This window comes from Ranitomeya variabilis, chromosome 6 (assembly GCF_051348905.1).
Source record: "Ranitomeya variabilis isolate aRanVar5 chromosome 6, aRanVar5.hap1, whole genome shotgun sequence".
Taxonomy (NCBI): domain Eukaryota; kingdom Metazoa; phylum Chordata; class Amphibia; order Anura; family Dendrobatidae; genus Ranitomeya; species Ranitomeya variabilis.
In genome coordinates, this window is record NC_135237.1 from 382,516,162 (window position 1) to 382,541,291 (window position 25,130).

The following is a 25,130-nucleotide window of genomic DNA, read 5'->3' on the forward strand; positions in this document are numbered from 1 at the left end:
GTGTATATGAGCCATGCATACGGGGGGGTGTATATGACCCATGCATACAGGGGGGGTGTATATGAGCCATGCATACGGGGGGGTGTATATGACCCATGCATACAGGGGGGGGGTGAATGTGAGCCATGCATACAGGGGGGGTGAATATGAGCCATGCATACAGGGGGGGTGAATATGAGCCATGCATACAGGGTGGGTGATTCACCCCCCCTGTATGCATGGCTCATATTCACCCCCCCCCCCGTATACATGGCTCATATTCACCCCGGGTGAATATAAGCCATGTATACGGGGGGGTGGTGAATATGAGCCATGCATACAGGGGGGGTGAATATGAGCCATGCATACAGGGGGGTGAATGTGAGCCATGGACACGTGGGGGGGTGTACATGAGCCATGCATACAGGGGGGGTGTATATGAGCCATGCATACAGGGGGGTGTATATGAGCCATGCACACGGGGGGGGATGAATATGAGCCATGCACACGGGGGGGGGGGTGAATATGAGCCATGCATACAGGGGGGGGATGAATATGAGCCATGCACACGGGGGGGATGAATATGAGCCATGCATACAGGGGGGGTGTATATGAGCCATGCATACGGGGGGGGTGAATATGAGCCATGCACACGGGGGGGTGGGGAGTGTGAGCCATGCATACAGGGGGTGAATATGAGCCATGCATACAGGAGGGGGGGTCATTATACAGTATCATGGAGAACTGTGTGGCCGTTGTACAGTATTGAGCATCATGTGTGGCCATTATACAATATGGAGCATCATGTATGGCCGTTATACAGTATGGAGCACTGTGACCATTATACAGTATCATGGAGAACTGTGTGTGGCCGTTATACAGTATTGAGCATCATGTGTGGCCATTATACAGTATTGAGCATCATGTGTGGCCATTATACAGTATGGAGCATCATGTGTGGCCGTTATACTGTATTGAGCATCATGTGTGGCCATTATACAGTATTGAGCATCATGTGTGGTCATTATACAGTATGGAGCATCATGTGTGGCCATTATACAGTATGGAGCATCATGTGTGGCCATTATACAGTATGGAGCACTGTGGCCATATTTTTTCGTTCATAATTATTGTATATAAAACAATGTGATCAGCAGTGCTAAATGGCTGTGGTTGGGACGTGGATATGGGTGTGACTAGTTGTGAAATGGGTGTGGTCAGAGGAGTGGCCTAAAATTTGCCGCGGCGCGCGTAGCGCGCCGCACACTTTATACCTCCTTCCCTTCTTGAAAAGTTGGGAGGTATGGTACCGTATTTGCCAGATCATGGCAAGTGCCACAAATACCATAAGGAATGAATGAGGCCGAACGCAGTGTTGCCGTAAGTAATCCGTTACGCGGCACATGCAGAAAAACTTCCCGATCTGCTGCAAAAGGCGACTTTCACATCAGCGATTCTTGCTAAAGTCACTGCCGATAGTGTCATACTCACCAATGGGGGGAGGCAGCGCTAAAAGTGCCTAGGGCAGCAGAAACTCTAAATACGGCCCTGTATATATGGAATAGTGATAGGGGTATTAAATAAACAATTGACCAATAAGACACCAGCGAAGTAGAAAATATACACTATGTTCCAAATTATTATGCAAGTGACATTTTTCTCGGATTTTCCTAAATGGTCAGTGCAAATGACAGTCAGTCTAATAAAAGTCATCACCCGTTAGAGTATACATCGAATTTTATTGAAGAAACCTCCCAATGATAACAGTATAATCTCCAAAATGAATAAAAACTCAAAATGCACTGTTCCAAATTATTAGGCACAGTAGTATTTCTAAACATTTGATATGTTTTAAAGAACTGAAAATGCTCATTTTCCTAACAGGCCAAGTTACATGTTAACATAGGAACCCTTCTTTGATATCACCTTCACAATTCTTACATCCATTGAACTTGTGAGTTTATGGAGTTTCTGCTTGTATTTCTTTGCATGAAGTCAGAATAGCCTCCCAGAGCTGCTGTTTTGATGTGAACTGCCTCCCACCCTCATAGATCTTTTGTTTGATGATACTCCAAAGGTTCTCTATAGGGTTGAGGTTAGGGGAAGATGGTGGCCACACCATGAGTTTGTCCTTTTATGCCCATAGCAGCCAATTACTCAGAGGTATTCATTGTCATGCATGAAGATGATTTTGTTCCTGAAGGCACGTTTCTGCTTTTTAGACCATGGAAGATAGTTGTCAGTCAGAAACTCAATTTACTTTGCTGAGGTCATTTTCACAACTTCAGGAACCTTAAAGGGCCCTACCAGCTGGTTCCCCATGATTCCAGCCCAAAACATGACTCCTCCACCTCCTTGCTGACGTCGCAGCCTTGATGGGACATGGTGGCCATCCACCAACCATCCACTACTCCAACCATCTGGACCATCCAGAGTTGCTCGACACTCATCAGTAAACAAGACTGTTTGAAAATTAGTCTTCATGTATGTCTGGGCCCACTGCAACCGTTTCTGCTTGTGAACACTGTTTAGGAGTGGCCGAATAGTAGGTTTATGCACCACAGCAAGCCTTTGAAGGATCCTACACCTTGAGATTCGAGGGACTCCAGACGCACCAGCAGCTTCAAATAACTGTTTGCTGCTTTGTAATGGTATTTTGGCAGCTGCTATCTTAATCCAATGAATTTGTCTGCCAGAAAACTTCCACATTATGCCTTTATTTGCATGAACTCTGTCTGTGCTCTGTTTCAGTCACAAATCTCATCAGAGTATGATCATCACTCTTACGTGTTCGTGAAATATCTAATTTTTTCATACCTTGTCCAAGGCATTGCACTATTTAACGCTTTTCAGCAGCAGAGAGATCCTTTTTATTTCCCATATTGCTTGAAACCTGTGACCTGCATAATAATGTGGAACATCATTTTTGAGTAGTTTTCCTTTAATTAGAATCACCTGGAAAACTAATTATCACATGTGTTTAAGATTGATTTCAGTGATCCATTGAGCCCTGAGACAATACCATCCACGAGTTTATTTGAAAAACAAAACAATTAAATCTTTAAGACACTTAAATCCAATTTGCATAATAATTTGGAACACAGTGTATATTAGGATGACTTATCAGCACTTTCCATACAATATCACTGTTTCGTCAGTTATTGCATGTCTTGCATCAGTCCATTTGTGACTGCAGCCCTAGAAACTGTTTTATAGCAAAATATTATCATTGCATGAATGTATAGAGAAATTCAGAGAGAATCTCAAAAGTATCAGGAGAATAAAGGGCTGGACGACAGTCCACAACTGATGACAGCATTGAAAGAGTGTGACCTGATCTTGTTGGATAAATGAGTGACAGACTTATATTATGTGGAAAGAATACCTACATGGACGAAGATTCACGACTGATGAAGAGGTGAAAACAGAGTTGCTTTCTCATGGCGCACAGCTCAGCCTAAAATATTTTTTTAATGTGGAAATAGTTAATAATAATCTAATTTGTAAAGTGCCAATATATTCCGCAGCACTTTACAATTATTACAAAAGCTTGTTGAGAGATGGACAAAGCGTATTTAAAATCAGAGGGAATATGTTGAAAAATGATGTTTTTGTCTTTTTCTGAAAATTGATTAAAATAAAATTTTACAGTCATAGTGCAGATAATTTTTGACTCACCCTTTTATTTTATAGTGTCAAATTCTGTGTTCATGGAAAACACCATTTCGTCATTTTTCTCCACAAATTGTTTTTTTTTTTTCTTTAGGATACTAATCCTGATGAATTTATCTGTGATATAAGCCACACATAATAGTCTGCATTTAGAAATTCTGTTTGGTGTGCTGAAATGGCCGGCGTTTCTAGAGCCTGTGATTCAACCAATCAGACTGTGATCATATCACTTAGGTCTTCTCTGAACAGTAATAAATGATTTGGTGGATGATCATGATTTTTAATGTGCGGGATATTTATGATTGCAGTCAAGTGTACGGAAAAAGGCTACAGGCAGTTGTAAAGTAAGCCCACATACTTTATATACATATCCTGAATGGATGAAATGTCATAAATATTTATATGCAAATTGAATAAGGTTTTTTATACGCCAACATGAACACACAAACCTGCAGCATGGCTGATATAAAAGGCCAACACAGTATGCTATGTTAACAAAATACAGATTTTTCAGGCAACAACAACAACAAAAAATAATAGCAGCAGATTATAAATTCCAATCAATCGACAGACGATTTAAAAACAATGTGAAATTGGTTTTAGAAATGTGTAATTCACCTTCTATAACACAGCAATGGAAGAAATCTCAGGCAGAACATTCCCCGTAGTGAGATTACACTTTACAATGACACGGAGAATTACAATACAGCTTCTCATACAAACTACAAGCCCTAACTATATAAATATTAGAATACAATGCCTCTTTTATACACTGCTATGAATGATCTATGAATGACAGGCTGGATAGACGTCTGTCTGAGATGGTTTAGTGACTCCTGCATTGAGCAGGGGGTTGGACATGATGACTAAGGAGGACCCTTCCAACTCTAACATTCTATGATTCCATGATCTGATATTACAATTCAGTATTTTTTCAGGTGATTGCACATTTATGTTGACATCACCCAATCCCCCATGTTCCCTTCCTTTTAACCTCTTCTCATAATTACAAGTATGTCCCATGTTGGGCGTCACGTGATGGAGGGGGCTCAAGATTTACGGTTGACGGCTTATACCCTGATCATTTTTTCACATTAGATGCTGCAATCCTTATTGATCTAAGGTGGCATGCCTCCCTCTTACCGCATCGATTTCCAACCGTAACACAACCTAAAGGTGCCATTTGGCTGTCAAAGTTGGGGGCCTACAAAAGGACCCATGTCTGCCATTTTTGTCACTGGTGAATGTAGGACAGGATAGGCTAAATAAAAATGCCAGAACTGTTGTTTTGTCAAATCACCTCTCCCCAAAAAATTGAATTAAAAAAGGATCAAAAAGTAATAAAACAAAATTACATAAATAAATGCTATGGTTCACCCCCGGAAAAAAAAAGCACTTCCATAGTACAATTTATGTGAAAATAGTTTAGGGTGATAATATGGTGACAAAAAACATTTTTTTTAATATTTTTGTAATGTACTTTAATTGTTAAAAGTAATATAGCAAAAAAGAACAACTCATATTTTGGTGTGTCTCCAAAAACGGTGTAAAATACATAAAGTAACGAACTCAGCAAGTACTCGGCCTCCCTTGGTCCCTGCCACTTCTCAAGTCCTCGTATCTTAACTACAGTGGTGATGTTATGTCAACAGCGCGAATCTCCGCCGCAGCCAGTCACTGAGCTCAGTGCCCATGCAAAGAGGTTGACAGCGTGCACTGCTAAACTCAGAGAACTAGTTAATGAGAATAGTAAAAGTCTAGAGTAATGATGTGGGATGTTGATATGATTCAGTCAAAACACTATGACTTGTGCTGGACCTAGGGAGGGTGTACCACACAAAGCTTCCCACCACTGTTCCGGTCTTAGTGTTTTGACAACAGTGGTGATGTCATGTCAACAGAGATCATCACTGCTCTAACCAATCACTACGCTCAACGGCTCATGTGTGGAGCCTAGCATCGAATGTGACTGGCTAGAGCCATGATGTGTGTTGCTGACAGGACATCAGGCTGTAGTCATAACACCAGGACAGGAGAAAAAGCAGGAATCAGGGCTGGAGCTAGGAATGCTGCATATCTGAAAATGTTTTAATTTTATATACTTCACACAGTTTGGGGCCCACTTTCCTGAAAGTGAACACCCCTTTAACAAGCTTTTACCACACAGTGAATGGCATTAAAAACTAAACTAACTCACAAAGACTTTTTTTTTTTTTTTCAGCACATTGTCTGATATATTCATGGCATTCAAATCGAATCTGATAAAATGAAAGAGGGAAAAAACTGACTGATTAGTAAAACAGCTGCTTCAAGCTACAATAAGCACTGCACTGTATATTACTTTTTTCAAAGCAATTCGGCAAATAAAGGAAAGCATTACAGGGAGCACACACATTGTCATCTACCGACCCAGAATTAGCTTTGGAGTATCCAGAGTAGTGATGGGCAAACCCCTGGATGTTCGGGTCTGGAGGGTTCGCTGAACAGTTAAAAAAAAAAGTTTGGTTCCCGAAAAGAACAGTACCGAACCCGAACCTGATTCAGATGAATGGAGAGCCCGAACATCCATTGTAGCATCCATTGAAAAATTTCTCACGGTTAACTCACTGAGCTCAGGGCTGCATCGTGAGACTTTTTCTCATGATGCCAGCGGTTATCTCACTGAGGTCACCGCAGTTCATCAGCCCATCTCAGTGAACTGAGCTAACCTCGATGATGTCACCGATGCTGCAGTTCATTCTTCCATGGATTACAGCGTGAACACTTGCATCTTGGCACCATCCAGGTTTAAAATTACCCATCGTAGACATGGATTACGTCAAGGGACAGTATGTTGGACAAGTGATGGATATGGTTGTTTTTTATTTATTTTTGTTTTTTTTACAGGAGACCAGGGCTTGAATGGAATGAGCTTTAGGTGAGTATTGTTTATTCTTTTCAGTTTTTTTACAGTCGACAAGGGCTTCAATGGAAAGGGCATAAGGTGAGTATAATTTTGTTTTCTATTTTTAAATAATAAAAGTAAAACGGTATGCATTTTTATTTCAAATAATTTATTTACAATATGACTATGAGGTTAATCTTATAGACACCTCTCCATTACTAATCCGTCGGCTTGATGTCACCTGACAATACAAAGGTGACATCAACCCCAACGAATATTAACCCCACTTGCCACCACTACAGGGCAAGTGGGAAGAGCTGGGCAAAGTGCCAGAATTGGCACATCTAATAGATGTGCCTTTTCTTTGGCAGCTGCAGGCTGCTACTTTTTGCCTGGAGTGGCAATATCCATGGGCCCGTAACAACCTTAGAATACCAACCCCCAGCTGTCTGCTTTAGCTTGGTTGGCTGTCAAAAATGGAAGGGACTCCACGTCATTTAAAAAAAATTATTTAAATAATGTAAAAAAACGGCATGAGGATGTCTCTGTTCTTGATAAACAGCCATGATAAAGCTGACAGCTGAAAGTTGCAGCCCACAGCTGTAGTTTTGCCATGCCGGTCATCAAAAATAGAGGGGAACCACTGCCATTTTTTTATTTATTTATAGCACTGGCACAGATTGATGAACACTCCCATTAGTGGCACCTTCTGTAGCAGTTATCAGTGGCAGCAGAAGTAGGCTGATGGGAGTTGTACTCTCTCATCAGCCAACGCCTCTGTGACCAGAGGTATACTTTTTACCACCGGACACAGCTGCTGGTGCTCTGGCCAGAAGTAATAATCTTACTACCGATCAGAGCTGCTGGTGTTTCTGGCGTTGTCATACCCAATGTTAGGGGTGCTTAACCAGAACAGTAAACACAGACTTCCTAGAGAAGTTCATGTTTTGGGTCTGTGCCCAAACAGTAGCTGTTCAGTACGGACCCCAAACATTACTATTCCACAAAACCATAACTAACACCTAGCTGGCGAAACGCATTGGTTTTGCCTTCAGGGTATCCGTGGTATGCCTGTTCTTGCTCTTATAATGGCAATACAATAAACGTTAAGTTTTATTCATAAGTCCATCACTGGAGAAAACTTATTTTTTATATTTGTGACCCATGCTCCAGAAAAGGGCGGCTCCGTGCAAGGATCCATTGCTAGACAAGGAGCTTCTACATATGGTGAGCTAACATCCCCTCTTTTCCTTTCCATTACCTGATAAACTTTACTTTTCAGGTTCGTCCATCTCTAATCCAGAGGCATTTTTTTCCCACATGCATTTACCACTATAGATAAAAGTATTACGATCCTACTAAGTTGTGACAGTGTGTAGAGCCTTAATCACTTAGATAATTACATGTATCAGCACCAGAAGAATTTTTTGTGTAGGGCCATATCTATCGGATAGGTTATTGACTGCATTATATAAAGTGATGCTGCCGCAACTGTGGTGCAGTCCTCTGGCTGTCCTTGCATGTACCACATGTGGAAACATTAGCCCCTGCGTCATGTATGAAAATAAGGCCTTTTTCATTTCACATTTTGTACGACAGTTCAATATCAAGGGGACTGAATACAGTAGATTAGTAGTGTTTAATGGAACATACTGCCAACGGATGACAACATATCAATTACGGGCAGCCCAGGGACAAGAGAGGCACTTTTATTTGTTGAAAAGTTGACATTTTTGTAATCTGAAATTACCCTTTTAATGTAATTGTTGACCAAAATAATTTATTTTACCAACGAGCATTTCATAATAAAATCAAACTAAGTATTTTGAAGGTAAGCTCTAGCAAAATTTCTAGGAAACTCAGTGATATCAGAAGCATACTATCTTTATTAATATCACCCTCTAATAATATGATGTACATCAATAATCCACAAAAATAATAGAATACAAAAGTGTAGTAGCCTGTTATTCAGATTCTATTGAGCCCGGTAAAACACATATTTGTTAAAAGCTTACTATTTTTTGGAAAAGTGAAATCTATGGCAATGGATACATTATGAGAGCTTTTCAATACTTATTTAAGATGCGTCAGTGAAATGGATGCCAGATAATGCATGACTAATAGAGTACATAGATGCCCACATCGTACAGTTAAAGCGTTGCCAGTTTATACGGTTAATACAAAGAGAAGATGCAATGAGAAGCCTAGGCAAGACTTCTAACAGCACCCATTGCATTCTAGGTATGCAAGATCCGATGCATGATTTACAAAGAAAAAAATGTACAAACAGAAGACGAATAGATATGACTGGAAATGGAAACTACATTGCATTGCAAGAAACATTTCATCTTGATCATAATAAGAAAGCAGTAAATGGCAATAATTAATTAAAAGCCGTCAAAACTTGGAAAATGACCCAAAATATTTGTCATTTATTCCTATCTTCCAAATATCAGCAGCATATATAGACAAAAAGGCCTTGTGTAATTTAGCACAATTACCTGTAGTCACACCATGGACACATGTATGGCTTCTCCCCTGTGTGAACCCGCTTGTGCCGTGTTAAATGGGACTGAGTTGTGGAAGCAAAATTGCATTCATCACATTTGAATGGTTTCTCGCCTGGAATACATGACCATAATATTTTTCTTTATGAAAGAACAAAATATAAGCAATATAAAGTAACTAGAAAATAATTATATGGCTCGGTAAAATTTGAGTAGAAATAATACCAAATATGTGAACAAACATCTACAATCCCAAACATACAGATTTTTTTGTAATTTTTTTACAAATTCAGCAAAATAGCTGTCATTGCCATTTTTCTAGACAGTAAAGGTCCACCAAAAGGTTAAAAAATCTAAAAAAAAAATCTTATACTCACCTTACCGACCCATCTGCTCCTCACCATTACCTAACCGGTCCTTGATGCATCTTCTGATCCCTTCCGTTAGGACTGAAATCCCTAAGTCTCTCGCAGTGAGGCTTCCAGCTTTGATGAGCCCAAGTATGGTACTGTGTGAGCCAGAAGTTCCAGCTCACTGTGAGAGGCCAATGGATTTCAGCGCAAGCAGCAGGGATCAGAAGGTGAAACAGGGACTAGGTGAACTTGGATGGTGGTGAGGAGCGGAGGGGCTGGACAGATGACCGGTAAGGTGAGTATATACATTTTCTTTTTCTTTTTTACATATTCTGTTTATTATTCTCTTACACATGGCTCTTAAAATTGTGCATTAATCTTAATGGCTTTGTGATAGATATGCAAAAATGAACCATTGTAAGTAGTGCATGTATATTAGAGAGACCCCCAGGTATTGTACTTAATAATGACTTATGATGTATGTTGCTGCCATATGAAAATCTATTTTATTGATGTTGAACTCGCAAGACATTTTTTACATTGTACAATTCATATCAATACAATGAGAATCTAGAAATGTAAGGGAAAAATGTAAGGGTGCCTTAAAGCTGCAATCCCCCGAGGCAATAAATTTACAGTAAACACAGCAGATTATATAAGGACAGATATCTATGTTATATTTAACATTTGCACCTACCTTGTATTCCTGGTGCATGGTAAGCTCAGTGCAATATTAGATCTTGTACAACAGGAATAGTATGCTCAATTCCTTAAAGCAGTGTTCCCCAACTCCGGTCCTCAAGAGCCACCAACAGGTCATGTTTTCAGGATTTCCTTAGTATTGCACAGGTGATAATTGCATCACCTGGACAGGCAAGCATTCAATCACCTGTGTAATACTAAGGAAATCCTGAAAACATGACCTGTTGGTGGCTCTTGAGGACCGGAGTTGGGGAACACTGCCAGTATGAATTTTTGCAAACAGTATACATTTATTGTCTGGAAAGGTTTGCACAGTTCCACAGAGCACAATGCTACTGTATTTATTGAACACTGTACTCATGTATGGTATACAGATATATTATATTTTAACAGAAAAATGTTTAAACAGGTTGTCCACAACTCGAACAACGCCTATATGCCCCTCCAGTAAAATAACACTTATACTCACCACCAGTTCAGGCCAATCAAGGCTGGCTTCAGTCTCCCCTCCAGCGGACATATAGGACATCTGGAGTAAGTCAAATATGTGGATGCTCTCTCACTTCCTCCAGATGTCAATCACATTCGTAGGAAAGGAGATTGAAACCAGTCCTGATTGGCCAAAGGGATCGTGTCACACGAGCTCAGGGTGAGTCTGTAACAACGATGCTGGAACAGTGCCGGCAAAGGAGAAGAGTATAGATGTTATTATTTTACGGGGAGGAAAAACATAAGAATTGAGAAGAAGTTGTCCCAGTAGTGGACAACCCCTTTAAGATATTTTACCTATATATATGTTAATTTTAAAGTATTGTATGCAGCACAGATTAGATGTTGTATTACTTCAAAGTTTAGAGTAACTGTCAAAATGGCTAAAAACTTTGTATATCTTTCTTATAACTGTAGTCTGGTTGCATAGTCTGGAGTTCCACCTGTTACAATGGTTTTTGGCTTTGTAGTATGGACTGCCTCTACACCTATAGTCTGGCTTTGCTGGTCCATTTCACATAGTAACAGGCCAATTTTGGAATCTAAACCCCCCCCCCCCACGTCTGCAGTTTGGCTGTGGAAGCTGGACCTCAGACTACAAGAGGCTGCCTTGTGGGGTATTGTGGTCTATATGATATAGCAGTAGTCTGATTGTATAGCATAGTTCACCACCCATAACAATAGTCAAACTAAGTACTCCGGACTTCCTGCTACCATTGTCTGGCTTTGTTGTCTGGACCTCCACCTCAAGCTGCAGTCTAGTTATAGAGTTTAAACATCCTCTTCTACAACACCAGTTTGACTGTAGAGTTTGGATTTCCCCATAAGACTGCAGTACATCAGCAGAATCTAGACCTCCCCGTACAATTTCAGTCTGGCTGCGGTGTAATGTATGTTACCGTAAAACAAAAGTCATAACTGCCGATTCATCATTCATTTTACACATTTCTTTCTATTATTTTATCTTCCATAAAAGTCACACAAAACCCCTAAAACGGGCTTAACAAAATTGTTTGCACCTCAACCTAATATTTGGTTGCACGCCCTCTGGAATTAAAAATTGCAATAAATCACTTCCTATTACCAACAAGCTTCTTACATCTCTCAACTGGAATTTTCGGAACACTATTCTTCTGCAAACTGGTCCAGGTCTCTCACATCTGACGGGTGACTTCTCCTAACAGCAATTTTAAGATCTCTCTACAGATATTCAATGGGATTTAGATCTGGACCCATTCAGGACTCTCCTGTTATGATCCCAGTGGCTGGGGATCACAGGAAATACCAGCTAAGTTACTAAGCAAAGAACAAGCTCTAGGGAGGTGTTAACTGGACTGACCGCAAATCTGATCCTATCCAAACACACTAAAGGTAGCCGGTGAACGTGCCTAAAATCCTGGACGTCTCAACGCAGCCTGAGAAACTGACTACCCCTAAAGAGAAAGCAAGACCTCACTTGCCTCAAGAGAAATAACCCCAAAGATATAGGAAGCCCCCAACAAATAATAACGGTGAGGTAAGGAGAAAAGACACACGTAGGAATGAAAACAGATTCAGCAAATGAGGCCCGCTAATACTAGATAGCAGAAAACAGATAGAGAACTGTGCGGTCAGCAAAAAACCCTACCAAAATATCCACGCTGAGAATTCAAGACCCCCACACCAACAAACGGTGTGGGGGGGGAGAAACTCAGCCCCCTAGAGCTACCAGCAAGCTGGGAAATCACATATTAGCAAGCTGGACAAGAAACATATTGAACACAGATGATCAAAAAATGAACAAAACGGAAACTTAGCTTCTCTTGAAGAGACTGGTAGCAAGGTAGTCAGAAGGAATCAGAATAGCACTGAATACATTGACAGCAGGCATGGACTGAGAGTCCAAGTGAGCTTAAATAGAAAACCAGCCCACAGATAACGAGACAGCTGATGCCAGTCACAACCTGCAGAAAGACAGCACTCACACAGTACCACTTGTGACCACAAGAGGGAGCCCAGAAATAGAGTTCACAACACTCTCCATCACGTTGTTTCCATCCATTTCTTGGTGCTTCTTGAAGTATGTTTGGGGTCATTGTTTTGCAGAAAGACCTATGACCTACAACACAAATCAGTGTTCTGGCACTGGGCACTACATTGCGACCCAAAATCATTTGGTAATCTTCAGATTTCATGATGCATTGCACACAGTCAAGGAACCCAGTGCCAGAGGCAGCAAAACAACCTGAAAACATCCAGGAAGATTAGCTACAGGGCCATGGTGTCTCAAATTCTTGATTATGTTGCGCACCGTGGACAAAGGAGCATCAAGATCTCTGTTGATGGACTTGTAATATTGAGATTGTTGATATTTTTCAAAAATATTGATACTCAAATCCTCAGACACTTCTCTTCTCCCCTTTCTGCTCTCCATGCTTAGTGTGGCACACACAGACACACAATGCAAAGATTAAGTCAACTTCTCTCTTTTTATCTGGTTTCAGGTGTGATATTCATATTGCCTACACCTGTTACTTGCCACAGGTGAGCTTGAATGAGCATCACATGCTTGAAACAAAGTTGTTTACCAACAATTTTGGAAGGTGCCAACAATATTGGGGTTGATGTGAATTTGCCTTTTTTTTCCTCTGTTTTTTTCTGTTGTTCCAATACACACAAAGGAAATAAACATTTGTATAGCAAAACATGTGTAACTGCAGTAATTTTCTGGAACAATTTCAAGGGTGTAAACACTTTCGACCAAGACTCTATATATTATTCTGTGTAAAATTCATCGAAACATATGCTGACATTTTGTTGAATATGGTGCAAAATCAACCAAGGTGACAACAAGGTCATGACTCCAAAAACAAGACTCAAAAAATCCTGCAAATGTTGAGTTGGAACCTTAGTGTGTTGTCTGTGCTGGAGTTTACAACAGCTGTAGGCCTGTGCTGCTAACGGACTAGCGCTAATGGCACTGTTTTAACTGTTATAATGTGCTTATGTATAGTAGTTCCTTCTTTATGATAAACGCCTCTTTCCAAAATGTGTAAGATACCATTTTTGGTCCCAACATATTAGCATACCACAAGTGACATCACTGGTGCTACATTGCTAACTTTTGAGATGCTACTGGACTTGAGCTCTCAGTGTGGAAGTACAGCGCTCAGAATGTATCAGCTATAGAAAGATACAAAGACATCTAAACGGACACATTGAGCATTGGTCTCAAAAAGCGTCGGACTGCAGCACCTTGGGCCCACAAGAGAAAATAATTCTTGGGGTCCACTATGTAGCTACATAGAAAAAAAAATACAATACCACCAATTGTGCAGTAAAATACGCTAATATCAGGGTATAATTTAAGGTAGTACACATCTTAATGATATAGCAGGAGTTGGGGTAGCCTCCCTCATAGAATATAATGTAGCCCCCTCATAGAGTATAATACAGCCCCCATAGAATATAATGTAGACCCTCAGTGTATAATGCAGCCCCCGCATTGAATATAATGCAGCCACGTCATAGGGTATAATGCAGCCACAGCATAAGGTATAATGCAGCCCCCACCATATAACATAATGCAACCCCTTCATAGGGTATAATGCAGCCCCTCCATAGAATATAATGCAGCCCCCTCTTTGAATATAATGCAGCCACTCTCACAGAATATAATATGGCCATCTCATAGGGTATAATGCAGCCCCCTCATAAAATATAATGTAGCCCCCTCAGAGTATAATGCTGCCCCCCTCATATAGTATCATGCAGCCCCCTCATATAGTATAATGCAGCCCACCCACAGAATATAATTTAGCCCCCTCATAGGGTATAATGCAGCTCCCCACTGAATATAATGCAGCCCCCTTATAGGGTATAATGCAGCCCCCACCATATAATATAATGTAGCATCCTCATAAGGTATAATGCAGCCACCTAATAGGGTATAATGCAGCTGCTGCTCCGCTGTTGCAGGGTGGTTCCCCCTGACTCACGGGCCCCATATTAGCTGGGTTGCGTGCCGATATTAGTGACACACCACTGCCTACGGGCCCTTTGGGCAGCGAGGGCCCTAGGCAGCTGCCAGCCCTGAATGCCAGAAGGTGTCAGTGCCTGGGCCAGTAGGTTCTCCGGTGGGCCAGTCCGACCCTGGTCTCAAACCAAAAGGTAAGTTCACGTGGGGGCAACTTGCAATACTATATGCCCATCTTACTTCACTCAGTCTTGCAGAAGTTTAGATTTTATAGTTATATGTTACATTATGTTCCTTTGTTTGGCTACTGGGCAATATTTGGTAAAAACAGAGGTAGAGGTCACTTTGATTAGAGTCTATAAAACCCCTTATAACTGCAATCTGAATGTAGAGTCTGGACCTTGTCCTATGGCAGTAGATTGACATGAATTATAGACTTCCTCCTATAACAACTGGGGAGTGTTGATCTCTTGCTCTATCATGTTTGTCTGTGGAGTCTTTACCATACCCTCTACACTTGAGGTTATAGTTTTTCCTTCAAACGGTTGTACTGCAGCACAGACAAAATAATCAGATGAGACATAGTTGCACATATGGACAAACCATTTCGATTATGAACTAAGTGAAGGGATGTAGAGCTCACTACAGAGCTGCGCTCATTGTTTAGAGTTGATTATTAAGAGAGCTTTGACCACGTTTGATAAAAAATGACTGGCCTATGATAAGGACAAGTTTAGAAATATTTACACTTGATAAAAAAAAGTCTACACATCCATTAAAATGACGTTATTGTGATGTACAAAAAAAATTCATTTCAGAACTTTATCTTTTTACACCACCCATACTCTGTACAAATCCACTGAGAAACAAACTGAAGTCATTGTGAGGGGGAAAAATAAAAATAAAAGAATATGGTTGAATAAAGTATGCACATCCTTATACTAATTCTTTACTGAAGTGCCCTTTGAATTCAGGTCAGCAATCATTCTTTTTGGATAGGATTAAAAATACAATTATCTCACCCCAAAAAAATACAATTAAATACAAAAAAATCCAAAAATATATCCAAATGTTATTAAATGACAATTTAAATACACACTGAAGAGAAAAATAACTAAAAACACCCCATAAAACCCAAATAAAAATAGCAGGCAGTGTGGTTAGTTATAAATAATTTTAAGGCAAATGAAAATCAATCAGTACATCAAAATAATAGGGGTACAAAAAAAATCACATAACTTGAGAGACCTGGGAGTTATAAAAATTCCCAATTTTAAAGACAATCCCTGGACAACACAGAGTCCTAAAGCAATAAATAACCAGCCATATAATAAATGACGGTATACAGCCCTCAAATAAGAGGTAAAAAAAACCTGCAATAGCGCTTTCAGGAAAGAGCACAAGTGCAAGAGGACCTGACAAAGCTGCATGCAAAACGTGCATCAAGGTACTAGGCAGTGTGATCTATATTCAGCATGTCATGGGAATGCCTCTCTGTGCTACCCCGGGACCGTCTTTATAATGGAGAGTTATTATAATTCCTAGATCTCTGTGATTTTAATCATGTTTTTTTTGTACCTCCACTATTTTGATGCATTGAATGATTTTCACTTGCCTTCATGTTTTTTTTTTTTTTACAAATGATCACACTGCCTGATCTTTTATTTGGGTTTTATGGGGTGTTTTTATTATTTTTCTCTTTAGTGTTTGAGTCTTTAATTGTGAATTAATAAAAGTGGATATATTTCGGGATTTTGGGGGGCATTTAATTGTATTTTCGGGGGGATGTAATTATAGGTTTAATTAAGTGCCTTTTTGGTACCCCCAAAATGAAGCTTCACTGATTGAAGCAATTCTGAGTATGGGTCTGGTTTTTAGTTTGGGGTATTAATCTTTGTGGGTAGGAGTCCAACAGCACATCTAGAATTGGCAATCTTTGAAGTAACGCTCCTTTTTAGATCAACTGTAGGTCCTGGAAAAAATTTAGATAAAGAGCATTTATTTCAATATTGAGGATATTTTTTCATTTTTTTGACGACCACTTTTTTGAGAAGTTAAAGGATGCTGTAATATCTTGCACCTTATTACAAATAATTGTATTAAAATAATTTACTAACTATTGTATATTTCTGACATTTACATTTTCCTACAGCTGGTATACTATTTTTTACTGGCATGGAATGCAGGAAGCAGTTCCCTACCAAAATATTAAAATGATAATTGACTAAAACTTCAAGCAGCTATTTTATTTCAGTATATTAACTCAAGCACTTACTCATTGATGGCTTCACAGATTTGTGATCATTTCCTCTCCTCTTTCTCCGCCTCTGAGCTTACTTGCGGACTTTAAATGGGCAGTGTGTAATTAGTATTAATAGGGAACATTATTGAAATAAAGCTAGAAAATCTCTCATCTGTAGCTGATCGTTTTAATATTCCTATTCTCAGCTCCAGTAGCAGCACAGATTCTGACTGTCACGACAATCATCATCTAGTACATTTTCCATCCTTGATTTAAAATGTAGCAACTAACCATCTATCACTTAAGTAAATCGGAATATATTAAAAACATTTTCAAGTTAACAAAAAATGTGCTTGGCTGAAACGTGGGGATTTTGCTTCCATCAATTGAGAAGGCCATATTTAAAGGACCATGAAAATCGCTTACACCAATAGAAGTTCTAGTTGTTAACAGAATTTACTAGAAATCAGTTATGGTCACTCTGACAAAATGTGGGGTCTCAAAGAATAGTCCAGCCAATTAAATTAAAATAAATAAATCAATAAAAAGTTTAAAAAATATATAAAAAAAAACAAATGTGTAAATCATAAAAGTAACAATGCTCACTTTATGGATTTCTTGCCACTCCTATTCAGTTTTTTAATTATTTTTTTTAGTGGCAAAAAAAAAACACTGATTGTATCATTTTCCAAGACCTATCACATTTTCATTTTTTGGTCTATGGAGCTGTTAGGATTTACAGTTATATGAAAAAGTTTGGGCACCCCTATTAATCTTAAACTTAATGTTTTATAAAAAAAATGTTTTTTTGGCAACAGCTATTTCAGTTTCATATATCTAATAACTGTTGGACACAGTAATGTTTCTGCCTTGAAATTAGGTTTATTGTACTAACAGAAAATGTGCAATCTGCATTCAAACAAAATTTGACAGGTGCATAAGTATGGACACCCTTATCATTTTCTTGTTTTAAATACTCCTACCTACTTTTTACTGACTTACTAAAGAATTTTTTTTGGTTTTGTAACCTCATTGAGCTTTGAACTTCATAGCCAGGTGTATGCAATCATGAGAAAAGCTACTTAAAGTGGCCACTTGCAAGTTGTTCTCCTGTTTGAATCTCCTCTGAAGAGTGGCATCATGGGCTCCTCAAAACAACTGTCAAATGATCTGAAAACAAAGATTATTCAACATAGTTGTTCAAGGGAAGGATACAAAAAGCTGTCTCAGAGGTTTAACCTGTCAATTTCCACTGTGAGGAACATAGTAAGGAAATGGAAGAACACAGGTACAGTTCTTCTTAAGGCCAGAAGTGGCAGGCCAAGAAAAACATCAGAAAGGCAGAGAAGAAGAATGGTGAGATCAGTCAAGGACAATCCTCAGACCACCTCCAGAGAGCTGCAATATCAACTTGCTGCAGATGGTGTCACTGTGCATCGGTCACCTATACAATGCACTTTGCACAAGGAGAAGCTGTATGGGAGAGTGATGCGAAAGAAGCCGTTTCTGCAAGCACGCCACAAACAGAGTCGGCTGAGGTATGCAAAAGCACATTTGGAGAAGCTAATTTCTTTTTGGAAGAAGGTCCTGTGGACTGATGAAACCAAGATTGAGTTGTTTGGTCATACAAAAAGGTGTTTTGCACGGCGGCAAAAAAACACAGCATTCCAAGAAAAACACTTGCTACCCACAGTAAAATTTGGTGGAGGTTCCATCATGCTTTGGGGCTGTGTTGCCAATGCCGGCACCGGCAATTTTGTTAAAGTTGAGGGACGCATGGATTCCTCTCAGTATCAGCAAATTCTTGACAAAAATGTTCATGAATCAGTGACAAAGTAGAAGTTACGCAGGGGATGGATCTTTCAGCAAGACAATGATCCAAAACACCGATCCAAGTCTACTCAGGCATTCATGCAGAGGAACAATTACACTGTTCTGGAATGGCCATCCCAGTCCCCAGACCTGAATATCATTGAACATCTGTGGGATCATTTGAAGAGGGCTGTCCATGCTCGGCGACCATCAAACTTAACTGAACTGGAATTGTTTTGTAAAGAGGAATGGTCAAAAATACCTTCATCCAGGAACCAGGAACTCATTAAAAGCTACAGGAAGCGACTAGAGGCTGTTATTTTTGCAAAAGGAGGATCTACTAAATATTAATGTCACTTTTCTGGTGAGGTGCCCATACTTATGCACCTGTCAAATTTTGTTTGAATGCAGATTGCACATTTTCTGTTAGTACAATAAACCTCATTTCAAGGCAGAAACAGTACTGTGTCCAACAGTTATTAGATATATGAAACGGAAATAGCTGTTGCAAAAAAAACAATTTTTATAAAACGTTAAGCTTAAGATTAATAGGGGTGCCCAAACTTTTTCATATGACTATCTTTTGCGAGGCAAGACGGCAGTGTTATTGGGCAGTTATGGCATATTTTGCTTTACTGCAGCAACCACAATTTTGGCAATTTGAAATTATTTCTGCTTACGATTTTTACCGATCGGGTTATTTTTAAATTTTTATAGATCAGACATTTCTGGGCATGGCGATACCACGTGTGAATTTTTCAAATTTTTTTATTATCTTTTATTATCTTTACTATTAATAGGGGAAAGGAAGAGTGATTTGAACTAATGTTTTTTTGTTTTCTTTTTCACATTTATAAAAAAAAATCGTATTCACTTTAAACTTTGTTAGTCCCCTTGTAGGACATGAACCTATGATCGCCTGATCACTTCTATTATATGGAGCAATAACACAGTGCATAGCAAAAATCATGGCTCCCTTTGAAGCCCATCTGCAGGGTGGGTATGAAGACAACTCCATGTTGACAGGAATGCAAGTCCTCAACAGACCCCAGCTGTCATAGCAACCCGTTGGGTCAGATCACGTGATGGGAACACTGATTGGCGCATAGAATGACATGCCCCCATGCTGAGATGCTGTTAATGCAGTTAAGTTTGACAGCGGCATTTAATAAGATAAGTCGCAGGTAGAGCTTAACTCCACCCACAGCTGTGGGGTCACATCCGGGCTGTGTGTCACAAAGTGAGCCCGCTTCATCCACCTGCTACTGACTTGTGCTGCACATGTATGGCAGATTTCAATAGGGGTTAAAAAGGGTTGTCCAGGTTGGCACAAATATCTGTATTCACGCTATATGACTGCAGACTTGTGAATCCTCACAGCGAGAATGTAGTGTGCTGCTAGGATTCTCCTTATGTAAAGGAAATTTGAGGGTACCATCCAATTAATGTGATCTGCCTATGACATAGCAAAAAAGAGTGCAACTAGAGGAGAAAAAACAGCTATGTCCATACAAAGTGATCACCAAAAATAAATGATTATTAATTAAAAAGCCAAAAAAGGCTATTGATACAAAACAAGAGGCATGCTAGCTTGCAATAGAGCTATTGCCTAATATCATATGACAGTACAATGAGAGTACATAAGATGCTTATAGTGGTACATAGGTCAAATCTGCGGTCACATGACTGCCCGCTTCCGGTGCCAGAGAATAATGACAACGCACACTGTAAAGATTCACAGGTCTGCAGTCACAGAGAGTGACTGCAGACTCTTGTGCTAAACCTGGCCAACCCCTTTAAATAGAACTATCAGTACTCCATGACTCCCAAACAACCACCATTACATTTAAAAGCCTTACTTCCCTATTTGATGTTATAGGAAATTGTTGAAATGGCCAAAAAACACAACTTACGGTATACTGCATCAAAAATAGGAGAGAAGGATCCACATGGGTGAATGAACAAAAATAAATACATTTTATTTCATATGGTTAAAAAAAGTGTATCCAGACAGTTAAAAAACCGAGCCCATTCTGAGGCGTTTCTGGCAGAAGCCCTTAGTCATAGAATGTATTTATTGTTTTGTCAATTTTCTTTGGTGCTCAACATGGATCCATGCTGTATTAACAAGAAGCAACGCTACATTTACTACACAGTGAGGCTTTTCCCAATTTTCTTTTTGTGCTTCTTCTATGTTTATATTGCGTCACTTGTGAAAGAATTTTTGACAGACTACTCTGGTGGGTGGTCTCTTCAACTTGGGTATAATTAACATTCTCCTCACTGGCCACATCGTTTCTGAGGTGCTCCGGATGAACAAAGGTGTTACTATGTACTAGAGTTCAAGTCCTCTTCCTCTCTTAAGGGTCAATTTGCATATTTAATTTCCCCGGGCACCACACGGTTTAAAAGTCTCCTCACAATGGTATGCCAGGCTTGACATGCCACTCTACCCAGGGAAAAACCTTAACACTCCCTTGGATCCCGGTGAGACACCTCTCACACAGCCCAACCAGATCTCACACTTTGCACTGACAAGGGGCAGTACCCCCGAAACACAGTGTCTGCAAATTGAGACTCTGGTTTGGGCTTTATCCTAAGTCATGTGGCAAGGCTCGTTAAAGAGTCAACATTGACTTTTAGGATTGCTACTACCAATAGGTGGCACTAGAGTTCTATTCCTCTTTTTCTCTGAAGAGACAATTTGCGAATACCTTCTTGGGCATGCACAGTGGTCTGGCTGCATTGCACATGATCAGGAAGGAATGACGTTTTGTGCATGCATGCCATTTGAAGGGCTACGAAGATGATGTGGCTAGTAAGTAGCATGCCTTAAACATATCGTAATTATTTGGGAGGCTTGGGAAACCCCCACCAAGTAAAAGAATATAGAAGCAATGGTTATCATTGGTATTGGAACTCATCAATGAACAGTAGTATACCTAAAACCTTTTAGTATATCGAGAATGTATATCCTTCTAACATGTCAGGTCACAATTTACAGGAATGTAGAAAGCTCCAAACTGTGATGTTAAACAGGTAATCCGTAGACTGCTACATCTTCAGGTCATATAATTACTACCATTTTACCATACAATCAAGCGTGTTTAGTGTTCAGACGATGTGGTCCAGATCACAAGGTAAGATATTTCAAGAATTTATTTTAAACCACTATACGGTCTATAGTATGTCTATTCTGACATGCATAATATCCCTTCTTAAAATTACCAGCGATCTTTTCTTACTATGAATCCTGCGTGCACAACTCCTATTCGACTGCAAACTAAATAGGAAGAATAGCTAACAACAACCCAAGCAGCAAACGGGGTAAATGAGAGGTGCCATCAGTGTCCACAACTAGATTGAAGTTCCACGCTTCCTACCATGTTTCCCATTGCCCCAGGCAGTCAGTTCCTCACTGGGGTCCAGGATGCAGAGACTGGATGATTTGTCAGTAGCTTCAGGCTGGGGAAAGAGTTTTTATTTTGGCTAAGTAATACAAGGGTCGCTTTTGGAGGCAAAAAAAAAATTACTCCCTAACTGTTTGAAGCCACTATCATTATCTCAGCTTTATGTCCCCCATTAATATTTATAATTTTATATTAAATGTCAATTTTCTTATATTAAATATACCTTTCTGATAAATAAAACCCATATATTAAAGTCTTACAGTGGTATAAATAATAATAAAAAAAAAAAATGGTTTTCCCAAGATGCATTTCAATATTTTTGTCTTGAAATCGAGTAGCGCTTGTTAAAATGGCAATGTAAAATCTCTCTGATGCATTCGCTCTTATTACTTTCCCTATAATTAATGAATGTTACTTGTCAGGTTTAGTAAAAAAACAATTCCTAGTCATTTATGCCACATATATCCTTCACAGCGGAGACAGTCACATAATTCAGAAGTTCCGTTTGGTAGCTATTTGTCAATCATCTCCGGTATAATTGGAGGTGGCTATGCTGTTGATTGAACAAAATACTACTATATGTCATGATGTCTCTTGAAGCTGTCAAGACTGTGTAGCCTATGAAGTACAAAGCAATCTTCAAATGAATGATGAACTGACTAGGTGCTTCTATGATCGTAGTTGAAAGACTGCTTTTAATTCATGGAAGTCAGAAAAGTAAGACTTGTCTCTCCAAGGTAGAAAATTAATAAAAGTTGCAATTAAAATGATGCTAAATGCCTAAACTTAGAAGTTTTAGAATATTTGATCGTTTGCAACAGCAGCAGGCTGTGTTTATATGGATGGGCATTACATAGTATTTAACGTATATATTGTGGCCAGAAATGTTTTAAACCTGAAGGCATGTCAATGCATGTGACGTTCTTGTCACCCACAAAGAAGTGCCTTACGTGATTTTCAAACCTCAGACATGACAAGGAAATTAGCATTTTTCTACTAGAGTTTAACAAGAAGACAGTCGATTATTTTATGCCACATCTTTCATGTAGCTGGACCGCAAATTACACTCCTTATTTCCTACATACTCCATATAAAAGGAAAGCAGCGTCATCCTGGCACAGATCCATTAACTATATGTAAAGAGCACCCCTCACTATCACCAAAACTACAAACATCGTAAATAAATTAGAAATTACATTAAGACATTTCAGTTAAACATGATTCTCGAAAAACAAAAAACAAGATTATCTAGCTTGTTATTCAGCTTTTCCAGACTCATGAACAGAAAATCTGTCCTGATTGTGCTCCCATACAAACTGAACAACATGCTCTAAAACAGCGGTCCAATTTGTGGATCGCAGCTGTCTGCCAGCTTAGTTCATTAGAACAAGGTCCAGTGAAGAGCTTTGAAGAGCAGGTCTACAGGTGGTGACTTTTGTGAGTAGTCCGAGGAGCAGATCTGGATGCGTATTTACTGGTCGTGATGGTTTAGACATAATTAAAGTATGATAAGTGGGCAAAAGGAAAATAGAGGAGGTGCTCGAAACTGGATGCGACAGTGCAATGGAAGTGCTTGATTTTGAATATCCTGAATGGAGGTATTGTGGGAACCCTTGGATGTTAATATTCTGCCTCAGTGCGATTTCTGTGGAAAAAGCTTTGGTTGTCATTATACCAGTTATTGGGGCTCTGGTTGTTACTACTGTGAGGGGAATGGGAACTGGATGTGGATCACAACCATCTCTCAGAGCTGAATGTGGATCATGGGTGTAACTAAGCGGCTACCTGGTCTTCACTAAAGCCTCAGATGGTGAGATTAGGCTTGAGCTGCAGGTAGCCACCAGGTACCACTCCAGGTCAGTCCCCGGTACTGAAGAAGCCAGCTGACCCCAAGGGTCAAAAATGCGGTGTGAGGCTGTGGCCTCTGATACAGCTAGGGGGCACTGTTTGTTCTCCCCAGAATGTGCATGCAGACGGATGACGTCCATAGGTGTGCATGAGAGTCACGGATTTCCGGTCCGGGTTTTCCAGGTGGCTGAAGGCCACAGGTTTGTGTGTGTGTTTAAAAACCCTGCATTAAGGGGTATGGGTGTGTCAGGTATCAGGTCAAGTCAGGCCAGGTGTGCAAGGTGCACGTCAGTGTCAGTCTGGTGTGTGCTGGTCTGCAGAGTGCATGGAGGCAGAGGCCAGCAGAGCCAGCACCCAGGGCAGCTGAATAGCCTGGCACCCGCAGCGTACACAGAGATGCAAGTCGTCCATGGTACTGGTCTCGGACGTGGACAGTCCTGTGCCCGGAGGCGGATGTCCTGTGCCCGAAGGAGTTGGATGTGGACAGTCCTGTGCCCGCAGGTGGATGTCCTGTGCCTGAAAGAGGACTAGCATGTGCAACGATTGCAAACAGGTGGATATGGTGCCCGGCTGCTATCCGGAGGATATCCTGAACTGTGTACGACTGTGTGAGTGAAGAGTCTGTAAGAGACTGATACAGCGATGCAGGACAGGGCTGGCATGTGTAGTGTCTGCAACATAAGAGGCTGTGTGTATGGAGACGTATAGAGACTGTGAGATGGCGTGCGGTCGCCCAGGGAAACTGGACAAGGGAAGTCTGGCCTGCTTAGGGACCGCAAATCTAAAGCCATGTGATATGTATTGCTTTGAACTGGTGTAAACTGGTCACTGATAAAATCCACTGAAGTTATATGCATTTATGTGAATTGGACTTTAATGCTGTGAAGAAACACATTAAAAGAGACTTTTGTGTTTGAATTTGTGGGTCACTGCTTCTTCACTGCGTATGATGCTACTGCAGCCTTACAGCGGGTATGGACTCAGAGTAGCAGACATGACAGGATCAGGATCACTGGCAGAATAGATACTGGTGCGGATTCAGACATGAGGGTTTTCCGATCAGGTTTCGGGTTTGAACAGAACGGCTTGTTCAGACAGGGCAATTACAGGAACACAGGACAAACTCTGGTACAGAGTTGCAGGACGGGTATAAAAACACAGAACAGACTCTGATACAGGATAGCAGGATGGGTACAGGAACACAGGACCTAACAAAGAACTAGAGGGTTAAGACACACTAAAGTTGCTCAGGCACCTCCCTACAGGGGAGGGTACTT

At 40.2% G+C, this 25,130-nt stretch overlaps 1 protein-coding gene across 1 annotated transcript in view; it reads right to left on the reverse strand.

The window, feature by feature from the left end:
• The window catches only part of ZNF407 (zinc finger protein 407), a 764,411-nt gene that overhangs the window by 226,386 nt on the left and 512,895 nt on the right, over positions 1-25,130 (reverse strand). Inside the window, exon 7 of the mRNA XM_077270085.1 lies at positions 9,037-9,157. Coding sequence (XP_077126200.1) covers positions 9,037-9,157 — 121 coding nt within the window. The remainder of the gene's footprint in view (positions 1-9,036; positions 9,158-25,130) is intronic.